Source organism: Pongo abelii, chromosome 16 (assembly GCF_028885655.2).
Source record: "Pongo abelii isolate AG06213 chromosome 16, NHGRI_mPonAbe1-v2.0_pri, whole genome shotgun sequence".
In the NCBI taxonomy this organism is placed as follows: domain Eukaryota; kingdom Metazoa; phylum Chordata; class Mammalia; order Primates; family Hominidae; genus Pongo; species Pongo abelii.
Window position 1 is genome coordinate 65,031,508 of NC_072001.2, and position 13,665 is coordinate 65,045,172.

Here is a 13,665-nt window from a genome sequence, read left to right on the forward strand (position 1 = left end):
GGATGTAGTATGGAGAAAGAGAGAAGTTGAAGAAGGCTAACAGTAAAGAACATACCTTTCTCTAAACAAATACCAATAATACTTAGGTTTGTACACACAGCTAAAATGTAGTATTTCTGACATTATATTTTACGACATGCTCTCACTTTGGCATATGAAACAGTCAATACGGAACACCTCCATTTTCTATCCTTTTTGTTTTATTAGCAAAGCAAGACAAATTTTTTATAGAAATCTGGAATACATGGAAAAGGAAGCAGGCACATATAAAAACCTGTAATCTCACCACCCAGAGATGAACACTGTCTGTCATTTACCAAAGAAAACATATAAATATAACTTCAAATGGAATCATAATATCCTTGGTATTATAATCTTTTTGTTTTCCCAAATAATGACATACCATGAACATCTCTCCATGTTTCCTTTTACCATATGACTTTTAAAGTCTGTAAACGTATGTTGGAAATTTAGGTTATTTACATTTTTCCAAATCATAAACATGATAATGAGCAATATTATTTAGCTTAAAAGTGAAAGGTTTAAAAAATTAAAGTAGGCATGTCATAAAAATTTTCTGCAGAAAAGTAAGTCCTAATTAAAAGTCTAAGCTCTACCAGAATAAATTAGATATGCCACAGATCACTCTTACATCAGTTTTTTTTAAAAGCATTTCATTTTTAAAAATCTTTGTGTGTGTGAGAGTGTGTATGTGCATGTGTGTTGGGCAGCAGGAAAGACAGAGTACCACATTTTTAATATACTTGACATTTGGGTCTAGCTTGAGGATAGCTTACAAGATAGTGACAGCCAGAATATATCTATTTATAGACAAAAAAGCACATACTTCTTTAATTTCAAACTTGAGTAGAAGATTGATGAGCTCCTCATTTGGGACCTCTGCAGCTTTTTTAAATTCTGATCCTTTCATACTTTTACCAGTCTGTGGTTCTCCATCTTCAGCATCAAAATACTCATCATCAGACTCTAAAGGAAAAAGACATTTATTTGATCTGAGACAATGTATATTGAAAACTGCATGAAACACTCAAACCTATATCTCTAAAAAGTGAAATTCATTTATTAGATATAATCTTCATATTCAGCATCAGAATAGCTGCCTTTTTTAAACTTCCACCAAGTGACTCAACCTGACATGTAATAATATTTGAAATCAAATAGCACTATGTTCTTTTCTTCAATGGTTCTGTTTTTCCCTATAGTTCATTCACTCAATATTCAACAAAATATTTATTGGGCATTATCTACCACGTGGCTATGCCAGCCACTAAGGATACCAGAATGACCAGGATAGACATGGTCCTGTCCTGATGAAGCTTACATTCTAGTTCAAAATTAAAACAGATCAGTTAGGTCAAAGCTAGAGAAAAGTCCCACCAACAGTGTAAAAGTGTTCCTATTTCTCCACATCCTCTCCAGCACCTGTTGTTTCCTGACTTTTTAATGATCGCCATTCTAACTGGTGTGAGATGGTATCTCATTGTGGTTTTGATTTGCATTTCTCTGATGGCCAGTGATGGTGAGCATTTTTTCATGTGTCTTTTGGCTGCATAAATGTCTTCTTTTGAGAAGTGTCTGTTCATGTCCTTCGCCCACTTTTTGATGGGGTTGTTTGTTTTTTTCTTGTAAATTTGTTGGAGTTCATTGTAGATTCTGGATATTAGCCCTTTGTCAGATGAGTAGGTTGCGAAAATTTTCTCCCATTTTGTAGGTTGCCTGTTCACTCTGATGGTAGTTTCCTTTGCTGTGCAGAAGCTCTTTAGTTTAATTAGATCCCATTTGTCAATTTTGGCTTTTGTTGCCATTGCTTTTGGTGTTTTAGACATGAAGTCCTTGCCCATGCCTATGTCCTGAATGGTATTGCCTAGGTTTTCTTCTAGGGTTTTTATGGTTTTAGGTCTAACATTTAAGTCTTTAATCCATCTTGAATTGATTTTTGTATAAGGTGTAAGGAAGGGATCCAGTTTCAGCTTTCTACATATGGCTAGCCAGTTTTCCCAGCACCATTTATTAAATAGGGAATCCTTTCCCCATTTCTTGTTTTTCTCAGGTTTGTCAAAGATCAGATGGTTGTAGATATGTGGCATTATTTCTGACGGCTCTGTTCTGTTCCATTGATCTATATCTCTGTTTTGGTACCAGTACCATGCTGTTTTGGTTACTGTAGCCTTGTAGTATAGTTTGAAGTCAGGTAGCGTGATGCCTCCAGCTTTGTTCTTTTGGCTTAGGATTGACTTGGCGATGCGGGCTCTTTTTTGGTTCCATATGAACTTTAAAGTAGTGTTTTCCAATTCTGTGAAGAAAGTCATTGGTAGCTTGATGGGGATGGCATTGAATCTGTAAATTACCTTGGGAAGGATGGCCATTTTCATGATATTGATTCTTCCTACCCATGAGCATGGAATGTTCTTCCATTTGTTTGTATCCTCTTTTATTTGCTTGAGCAGTGGTTTGTAGTTCTCCTTGAAGAGGTCTTTCACATCCCTTGTAAGTTGGATTCCTAGGTATTTTATTCTCTTTGAAGCAACTAGTTCAACCCTTGTGGAAGTCAGTGTGGCGATTCCTCAGGGATCTAGAACTAGAAATTCCATTCGACCCAGCCATCCCATTACTGGGTATATACCCAAAGGACTATAAATCATGCTGCTATAAAGACACATGCACACGTATGTTTATTGCCGCATTATTCACAATAGCAAAGACTTGGAACCAACCCAAATGTCCAACAATGATAGACTGGATTAAGAAAATGTGGCACATCTACACCATGGAATACTATGCAGCCATAAGAAATGATGAGTTCATGTCCTTTGTAGGGACATGGATGAAATTGGAAATCATCATTCTCAGTAAACTATCGCAAGAACAAAAAACCAAACACCGCATATTCTCACTCATAGGTGGGAATTGAACAATGAGAACACATGGACACAGGAAGGGGAACATCACACTTCAGGGACTGTTGTGGGTTGGGGGGAGGGGGGAGGGATAACATTGGGAGATATACCTAATGCTAGATGACGAGTTGGTGGGTGCAGTGCACCAGCATGGCACATGTATACATATGTAACTTACCTGCACATTGGGCACATGTACCATAAAACCTAAAGTATAATAATAATAATAATAATAATAATTACAATAAAAGAAAAAAAAAGAAAAAAAAAAAAAAAGAAAATTCAAGAATGAAGCACAGTATGTGCCACATGGAAAGTGATTCATAAATGAGTGATAAATGATTAAATGAATAAACATATAGCAACCCAGAGAGTGCCAAGAAACAGTGAGAGGCACAACACCACAGGGCAGTGAAACAGACCCACACTCACGCACACTCAGTACAAAGGTCAACCAACATTATCAAGAATGACAAAATCAAACTTTCCACATGTATAAATCTGCTAAGAAGTAAAATCCAACAGGATTGTTGGAAGTGGTCTGTTTCTTTATCCCAGGAAGAGACAGACATAATCCCTAGTGCCTGGAATGTTGTGGGACCACATGCTTTAGTTTCCTACCATTCCTAAGAGTTCCATTGGTTTGAAGAAGAAAACATATACAAAACTCCCGTGCAAGGAATAAACGTTTACATCTATGACAGATATGGCTTGAAATTTAATATTCTGAAACTTTTCTTAATTTTTAGATTAGAAAACATTATATGACCACAACAAAATTTCAAATAATGCAAAATAGTATGAATTGAAAAGTGAAAGTCCTCTCCCCCATTTCTACCCTAGATCCCCAGTACTGCTCTTAGAAGTAATCATTAAGTGTATTCCTCCAGATATTCTCTATGCGTAATTTATGTATGTATGTTGATATGTAATCTTTTCCTAAAAATGAGATCATATTCTGCATATTCTAAAACTTGCTCTTTTCTCTTCACAGTATATATATGGCATCTCCCTATTAGTATATATAAACACATCCTATCAATTTTAAAGCTGAATTATGAGAATAAGGAATTTAAGCCAAACCCCTAACAAATGAGCAACAACTTTTTAAAGTTTTACTTTTAAATAACTCTTTCGAAGAGAAAAAAAGTCTTTCAAACATTCTCCTCTGAAAACAACTAGAAAACTAACTTCATATTCCACACAAGATCCAGAAGACATCAGAAGGGTAATACATGGTCAACACAATGCTATTATTTATCTTCTAATTGAAGATAAGAACTTATTTTTTAAAAAATCCTTTTCCTAGGAAATACTGTGTGTTATTCTACCAGGAAATAAAAAAATCTGATTTCAAAAAAAAAAAAAAAAAAAAAAAAAAAAAAAACAAAGCTAGAGAAAAGCTCATTAGAGACTGGGGCCAAAAAAAGTAGTTTATTTAGAATCTGAAGCATTGTCAACTACAAAAAAAAATCCCTTCATTTGTCCAACGAAGACAGAAACTTGGGCTTAAAGGGGATAAGAGACTCAAAGTCACACTAATGTAGCACAACTAGAACTAAAACCAGTAAATTACTACAGCACTTTCAGATTGCCCTTATTTTCTGAAAATGTTATCTCTGTATAACAATGTATAGGCTTAATTTAATAGAGAAAGAGTATTTTACTTTCCTTACCTGATTCCACAGTGTCTAGCAACAGTGAAGTACCAAGCAGACCTTTTGTCCCACCTGAAATAATAGGAATTGAGGATACCTAGCAAATACAAAAAGTTTTCTTAAAAAGGATGACTTGGCAGGATTAAATGTCATAAATGAGAGGAAGACTAAAAAGTAATAGAGGACAAAGAGATATGGAAAGACACATACACACAATATAACACAATATACAAATCTTCCAACAAGATATATTGTGTAATCAATTAATAATTGGCTAGAATTTACAAATTATTAAGTCTACCACTCACATCTACAAGGACAAAACTAAGCGTAGCTCTAGTAAGTTAGTCTATTATTACTATATATCATTTACATTCTGTCTATTACAATATTAAAGTACATCTTTTTTTATAGGTCCTTGGCACATGGTATCACCATAAGCTGGCTTTATCAAACTTCATTTCAAAGTAGAAATCCAACATTTCTACTGTGTAAAGACCAATTCCAATTAAAGTGACCTAGAACTTATAAGTCTAACACATAAGAAAATTTTATACCAATTGTTTTATTTGCAAGATTCTAAAGAAGATTTTTGTTAGTTTTTTTCCCCTCTAACTTTATTTAAAACACGTTATAAATTTGAAAGACATTTTACTTTCATTTCTGTACTTTTGGTCCTTTCACTTATAAACCTTGCCCTGAAACTGACTTTTCATCACTGCTCTAAAACAATAAATATAGGGTTATACATTTTATTGTATCTATTTACCTGTCTCTCTGGAGACTGGGCTGATGATTTCTGTGGCAAAGGTATACTGTTCATCAAATATAGCACATCTTTCATCTTCTGGTCAGAAATTCTCACATGCATCAAAGGAAGTCCTCCTGACACTTTAAATCTAAAAATACAATTCAGTGGTTTTAAGTCAGCATCTCTATATTACAAACGAGGGAAAGAACTGCATTAATGTAATTAGATTAAAACATGCCTAAACTTTTGACGTGTTTTAATCTAATTACACTAATGCCTAATTTAGACAACATTGTCAGGAAATGGGAAGTTCTATGTTAGCTAAGTTTTAAGATAATTTCAACATATCCCTCTTAAGTAGCCAAACCTCTTTAACTTAACTAATTTTTATGAAAATCTTTCCAAACACAATTCTCTACCTTTCAAAACCAAAACACTACTTCTTGGTATCAAAGATTCTTATTATAAACATCAAAGAGTATTTAACCTCATCACTCTCTATCCCATTGCCTTGCTTTATTTCTTTCTATACATAGCACTTGGCAGCACCTGACATATCACATTTATATTTGTTTATGTCTCCTCTGATTAAAATGTCAGCTCCATGAGGACATCTGTTTTACTCACTACGAATCACCATTGTGCTTTTATCAGTTGCTTACTTTTTGGCAGGTGCTTCTATTCTGTTTCCCTACTCAATGTAATTGCCTCAGGTTTATTTGTCTCAATAGCCTTGTGGCAGCTATGTGCTGGTCATAAAGCTCTTTCTGGTTGTTGTTGTTTATCTTTGTCTTCCTGACTAAGCTGTGAACAGCTCAAGCTGACAGATGCCTAGTTGCTGGATGCCACACTGGGGTACAGTAAAGCACTATAGAGAAGGAAATATAAAGCACTAAATGCCTATATTGGAAAAAAACTAAGGTCTCACATCAGTGACCTCAGCTTCTACCTTAAGAAACTAGGACTGAAAAGCAAATGAAATACAAAGTAAGCAAAAGAAAGAAATAATAAATATCAGAGAGGAAATCAGGAAAAAAAAGAATCAAAAGAGAGATAATGGAAACCAATAGCTGGGTTTCTCAGAAGATCAACAAAATTGATAAACGTCTGATCACAGTGATCAGGAGAAAAATAGAAAAGGCACAAATTACTAACATCAGGACTAAAAGAAATAACATCACTACAGATTCTTCATGTATTAAATAGGTAAGAGGAAAGCATCATGAACAGTTTTATGCCAACACATTCAACAACTAAGATGGACAAATTCCTTAAAACACACAAACTCAAACACTTGGAACATACAGATCATTCAAAAGAATAGATAATCTAGCCCTATATCTATGAAAAAACATGAGTTTGTAGTTAAACACCTCTCAAAATGAAAACTCCAGGACCGGATGACTTTACTGGTGAATTCTACCTAGCATTTTAGGAAAAAATAATACTAGTTCTACACAATATCTTCCAGAAAACCCAACACACGAGGCCAACATTATCCTGATACCAAAACAAGAAAAGCACAGACCAATATCCCTCATTAGCACAAATATAAAACTTTGTAACAAAATTTTGGCAAAACAAGTCCAAAAATATTTTAAAAGAATAATACATATGGGTTGAGTATCCCTTATCAGAAATGGGGCAAGAAGTATTTAAGATTTTGGAATATTTGTATTACATAACGAGATATCCTGCAGATAGGACCCAAGTCTAAACATGAAATTGATTTATGTTTCATTCATACCTTGTACACATAATTTGAAGGTAATTTTATACAAAATTTTTAATAATTTTGTGAAAGAAACGAAGCTTGTATTAAGAACTTATGTGCAGAATTTTCCACATGTGACATCATGTTGACTCTCAAAAAGTTTCAAATTTTGGAACATTTCAAATTTTTGGTCTTTGGATTAGGGATGTTCATCATTACCAAGTGAGGTTAATCGGTAATGAAAAGTTGGTTTAACATCCACCTGATAAAGGGTATCAATGAACGACTGATACATACAACATGAATGAATCTCAAATTAATTATGCTGAATAAAGGGTATCAATGAACTGATACATACAACATGAATGAATCTCAAATTAATCATGTTGAATTAAAGATGTTAAACAAAAAAGTTGAAAGTCTAAGATTCTATTTACGTAAAATTCTAGAAAATTCTAACAAATCTATAGTGTCAGGAAGCAGACCAGTGTTGTCCAGGGACTGGGGGAAGAGAAATTTAAGTAGGGAAGGAAAGAAAGGAATACAAAGGGGGAACAAGGACACTTTTGGAGATGGTGTGTTCATTATCTTAACCATGAGTATGGTTTCATGGCTATATAGCTAAGGCAATATTTATCAAACTGTAAACTTTAAATGGATGCAGCTTATTGAACATCAATTATATTTCAATATATCTGTTTTTTAAAAACAGTATAAACATTTCATAACTGTCTACTTAAATTCAAAATTAATTTTTTATTTTTATGTCCTTTGATTTTTCTCAGGATTATATGGGATTTCATTATCAAAAGAGCCTCGAATGTTTTCGAAGATTTTATTTTGTTGATATTAAGCATTGGATTCGATTCGTTCAAAAACATGAACCATCAACTTTTACAGAATGTAAAAGTTCAAATATTTCTGAAATAAGAGTTGATGTATAATTCAAATATACATTTTCTTAAAAATATATTTCTGCTGCAAAATGGAATAATCGTTTTTTCTGTCTCCCACAGAAATCTATCTTTGCTTCCTTAAATTCTAGCAACTGATGCAGACATATTTCACCTGTTGATTTTCTAATATAAAAGAAGTTCATACATTACCTGGCCATTCTAATGTCTTTTTCTACCATGGCCTTGGCCAACTCAACATGAATATCCATGGGTTGCAATATATGCATAGTTGATGGATGCTGAAATCGACACTTTTTCCAGTTTTCCTCTTTAAAAAATAATTTAAGATATTATTTATTATTTTTACAAACAGCTGTGGAACACGGATATTATTTTTAATGAATATTATTTTAAATTGTCAGACATTCTATGGAAAATCACTATAAATTAATCCAGAGTCAATGACTACCAATTTTTACTTCTTTCAGCATATCAGTTAAATAACCTATGCTTTTTAAATACAGACTGACAGCATCAAAGACTGTGATATAAAATAATTCTATTTGAAGAATGTTCACATAACATCTTGCATTTCAAAGTAAACAGGAAAAACAAAGCCCAGGATCTATTACCTCAATTCCAGAATTAGTGACCAAGGTTGATAATTACAGTGAAAAGAGGAGGAAAAACAAGAAAAAAGAAAAAGAACTACAGGGTTCCTAAGTACAATATTTACACCCAGCTTAGCACACAATTCCAAAGCAAAGCAGAGTTTTATCAAACAAAATTTCATGACCAAAAAAGAATAATAATCACTTTTCTTCAAATAAGAAGGTCCCAAAAACAGATTTTCCAATAACTAATAGAGTCCTATGCAGATCTTTATTGATGACAATGACTGAAAATCTTTTATGACTTGTAATCCAATTATTCTTAAGTAAATACAAAAGATAAGGCAATTTTAATGGTCTGTGTAAATACTCCAAGGAATTAACAGGCTCTTCATATATGAAAAGTAAGTAGAGCATTATGCATTTACATTTTAATAAATCTCAACACTCCTACTAGAGTATAAACTCTGCACATATAGACTATAACTGTCCTTTCCTCTAATGATCTACCACGTGATACTATGATCAAGGATAATTAATAAATATGTATTGCTTCTAGAAACTAAATAAGTCTTTAAAAAAAACAAAAATATTTATATAAGCATAGAAAACACCAAAGCTTTTGGAAAATAATTAAGTTAATTATCTTTAATATATTAAGACTATATCTACTATTTTGTAGATATATATTTCTCAGATATCTACAAAAGTAGAAAGCATAATACTAATAATATTATTGAAATAAAGACTAGGCTAATATAGTATAATATTTAATAATGAAGGCAGCAAGGAAAATAATATTGAGTCATCCCAAAAGCAGTAAGACAGAAAAACATGAATCCACTGCAACTTCCATTTTGTGTTCTAAGCAGTTTTACAGTCACATTACAAAAACATAGGCTATGCATAGGCTTAGATTGAAATGGAGCTAGGTATCTTAAGATGACTAGCCAAATTTCCATTTCTATTTATAAATGTTGCAGTAATTTACACTGATAGTGTCCTACATGGTTTATTTAAGCGGCCAAAAGAATATGTGTGCAAAATGGTTGTCAGGGTAGATATATAGGCACACATATATACACATATATTACACAAACTACCCAACATAATCCCAAGATGCTAAAAGCTGAATAACAGTTTACCTGCTCTTGCAAAAAGTAGTTGTACATTTTTTATTTCAACATCAAACTTGTCATATGCCTTATCCATTATTTCTTCCAGAGATGAATTAGTAGTCTTCTGTAAACCTTGATCTTTACTGTTGAGCTAAAATGAAGGACAAATTTCCATTTTTTTTTCCAAAACAGAAAAGCACATACATCAACATACTTTAGTTAGGTTTTAGTCTTGCATTTAGTTAGTTAAAACCTAACAAATTGAAAATATTGCTCTTAATGAATAAACATTTTCATTTTCAGATAATTATTTGTAAACATATAATATTTCGGCATACATCTCTATTAGAGAAATAGGTGTTCAGCACATTTTCATGTTTGAGCTGTCTGCCTCGAATAACTTGTCTAGATGTATAACTCCTCCTCTTTCTGGCTCTCAGGAATTATTGCCACTTCGAGTTCAGCTCCCCTGACCCCTACCCTACACCCTTCACCATTAGATAGCAGCGTTTTGTTCCTTCTCGGCACTATACCACAGGAATAAAATTAGGCCACTATAATTCAGCTCCAATTTGTACTGCCTTTTCCCCCTTCCCGGTGGAAGCAAGGATCAATTCAGGAGTATACAAGGGATCTTCAAAAAGTTGATGGAAAATGCCCATTATGAAAAAACTATGCATGAATTTCAAAACTGTTTTGTACCAAAAGAAACTTGTACTAACTTTTTATAACATGACTGAACAGGATCTAGTTTGAGTCACTAAGAAGATTAAGGCTTCAGTTTGAAAAGGGCCCCCCCAATAATAACAACATGAATTCTGCTAAAATTGAGGCAAAAACAAAGACCAAATTTATGCTGAAGCTTGGGTGAAAGAATGGTGAAATCAGTAATGCTTTATGAAAAATGTATGGGAACAGTGCCCCAAAGAAATTAGCAGTTTACAAATAGATAACTAATTTTAAGAAGGGTGAAGACAATTTTGAAGATGAAGCCCACAGTGGCAGACCATGTACATCAATTTGCGAAGAAAAGCTTAATCTTGTTCATTCCCTAATTGAAGAGGACCGATGATTAACAGCAGAAACAATAGTCAACAACAGAGACATTTCAATTGATTCAGCTTACACAATTCTGACTGAAAAATTAAAGCTGAGCAAACTTTTTAATCAACAGGAGCCAAAACCAGTGCGCTCAAATCAGCTACAGACAAGGGTAGAGCTTTCAATGGAAATTTTAAAAACAAGTGTGGGATCAAGATCCAGAAGCATTTCTTCAAAGAATTATAATAAGAGATGAAATATGCGCTGGGTGAGGTGGCTCACGTCTGTAATCCCAGCACTTTGGGAGGCCAAGGTGAGCGAACACGTGAGGTCAGGAGTTCGAGACCAGCCAGGCCAACACGGTGAAATCCCGTCTCTACTAAAAATACAAAAATTAGCCAGGTGTGGGGATGCGTGCCTGTAATCCCAGCTACTTGTGAGGCTGAGGCAGGAGAATCACTTGAACCCAGGAGGCAAAAGTTGCAGTGAGCAGAGATTGCGCCACTGCACTCCAGCCTGGGCGACAGAGCAAGACTCCATCTCAAAAAAAAAAAAAAAAGAGATGAAACATGGCTTTACCAGTACGATCTTAAGGACAAATCACAATTAAAACAATGGTTACCATGATGTGAAAGTGATCCAGTCAAAGCAAAAGTGGACTAGTTAAGAGCAAAGGTCATGACAACAGTTTTTGGGGATGCTCCAGGCATTCTGCCTGTTGACTTTCTGGAGGCCCAAAGAACGATAGCATCCGCTTATTATGAGAGTGTTTTGAGAAAGTGAGCCAAAGTTTTAGCAGAAAAACACTGAGGAAAACTTCACCAGAGAGTCCTTCTTCACCACAACGATGCTCCTTCTGCTCATTCCTCTCATCAAATGAGGGCAGTTTTGTAAGATTTCCTATGAGAAATCATTAGGCGCCCAACTTACAGTCCTAATTTGGCTCCTTCTAACTTTTTTTGGTTTCCTAATCTTAAAAAAAAAAAAAAAAAATCTGTGAACAGCACCTATTTTTCTTCAGTTAGTAATGTAGAAAAGACTACAATGACATGATTAAATTCCTAGGACCCTCAATCCTTGAGGGATGGACTAAACGGCAGGTATAATCACTTACAAAAGTGTCTTGAACTTAATGGATCTTAAATTGAGAAACAAAGTTTATTTTTTTATTTGTATCTTTTAATTCCATTTTTCCACAAACTTCGAAGTCCCCTCATATATTTGAAATTGTCACCTTTTACTGGAGGCTTGGATTTCTATGAGATTCAAAATCCAAAATCCAAAAGTTCTCTTGTTCTACTTAGTTACTGACAGTGGTTTAACAAACGTACAATTTCCTATTGTCAAAATATGTAAGCAACAAATAACACTGCGTAATTAAGCCCTGGAAACTATGAAAACTATGAATGCTTCTTTCTAATTAGGAAAAGGCAGATGTAATCTAGTCCTTACTGTCAAATCACCCTACCACTACAGAAAATTTGGAGGTTTTTTGTTTTAATAGTCATAAAACATATATAAAATACTCCAAGCTAGGCTTGAAACAGAGGCTAAAAAATAAGTCTACATTTAGTTTAGTGAACTCTGAAGAAAAAAACAGCAAACTGTTGGAGAGTTAGCTACCAAGCAGGTCAAAGATGGGCAGACAAAAAAATGCATATATACCTACCTGAAATGTACCAAAATCTAAAATCAGAAGATCTGACTTTTCATGGTGGAAACCTGTCCGTGGAACTACTAGATAAGAAGGCTTCAGATTTATCCTTAAATCAAGGACTTTTCGAGTTTCAATAATATGTGTAAGTCCTAAAGACATAAGAAATAATGACAGATTTAGATGGTCAAGTTGAAATATGTAATCATATTATTAACAACCAGAATAAGAGTTTTACTTGAAAAGTATTACAGGTTGGGAGCAGTGGCTCACGCCTGTCATCCCAGCACTTTGGGAGGCCCAGACAGGTGGATCACAAGGTCAGGAGATAGAGACCATCCTGGCTAACACGGTGAAACCCCGTCTCTACTAAAAATACAAAAAAAAATTAGCCGGGCGTGGTGGCAGCCACCTGTAGTCCCAGCTACTTGGGAGGCTGAGGCAGGAGAATGGTGTGAACCCAGGAGGCGGAGCTTGCAGTGAGCTGAGATCGCGCCACTGCACTCCAGCCTGGGCAACAGAGCAAGACTCCATCTCAAAAAATAAAATAAAATAAAAAATAAAAAAAAAGAAAAGTATTACAAAGGAGTATTACTTTTTCTCACAAATTAGATTCTCAATTCAGCACGTAAGGTGAAAACTGCATATAGTCAACAGTAAACAATCTTATTATAGCACAGTATAGTAAACCCAACATAGCTAGTATTTTATGTAGGGATAGAAGAATTTATTATTTCCTTGGTTAAGGAACTGGATAAAATAGTTGGCTTGAGTTTAGAGGTCATGTTATACAAAAGTAAGTATCTTTCAAACTATATTCACACACAGTGTGATTAACAGTTTCTTAAGAACTGAGATGGAGGGTTGTTTTCCATCTCAAGCTCATTCTGAAGCGTGAGTTCTTAACTGTAATGGCAGGAAGAATCATCTGTGCCACATATTATGCTCTTTCTCACCCAGTCTAGCAGGTATATTTGATTTTGAGAAAGCCATGTCCACTCTATACTGTAATACAGCCTGAGTTTAAAATAAAGAAAAAAAGCAACATAATATTTTGAATACAATGTTTACATTAGAGTAGGCAAAATTTTTAAAGCTTAGCTGATGCTTATGTAGACACTCAAATTCTTTACCTGTAGCTGTTCTCTCCTTAATTTCTTCCAGCTTCATCAATGTTGCTGATGTTATTTGCTCAAGATCCAATCCCTTATTTGATTGAAAGAATTCAACCACTGCATTGACAGTTTTCTATAAGAAAATTTTTTTAACATAACCAAGTTACACATAGTTCTTTCCATATTGTA

General features: G+C 34.2%; 1 protein-coding gene across 6 annotated transcripts in view; it reads right to left on the reverse strand.

Annotated features, from left to right (window-relative positions):
* VPS13C (vacuolar protein sorting 13 homolog C) overlaps positions 1 to 13,665 on the reverse strand; it is a 199,812-nt gene that overhangs the window by 117,198 nt on the left and 68,949 nt on the right. For all 6 annotated transcript variants that reach the window (XM_002825516.4, XM_054531580.2, XM_054531581.2 and 3 more), the window contains 7 exons: positions 13,495 to 13,609; positions 12,377 to 12,513; positions 9,694 to 9,817; positions 8,148 to 8,265; positions 5,346 to 5,475; positions 4,595 to 4,673; positions 848 to 987 (listed from right to left, as the gene is read on the reverse strand). In XM_002825516.4, coding sequence (XP_002825562.2) covers positions 848 to 987; positions 4,595 to 4,673; positions 5,346 to 5,475; positions 8,148 to 8,265; positions 9,694 to 9,817; positions 12,377 to 12,513; positions 13,495 to 13,609 — 843 coding nt within the window. The remainder of the gene's footprint in view (positions 1 to 847; positions 988 to 4,594; positions 4,674 to 5,345; positions 5,476 to 8,147; positions 8,266 to 9,693; positions 9,818 to 12,376; positions 12,514 to 13,494; positions 13,610 to 13,665) is intronic.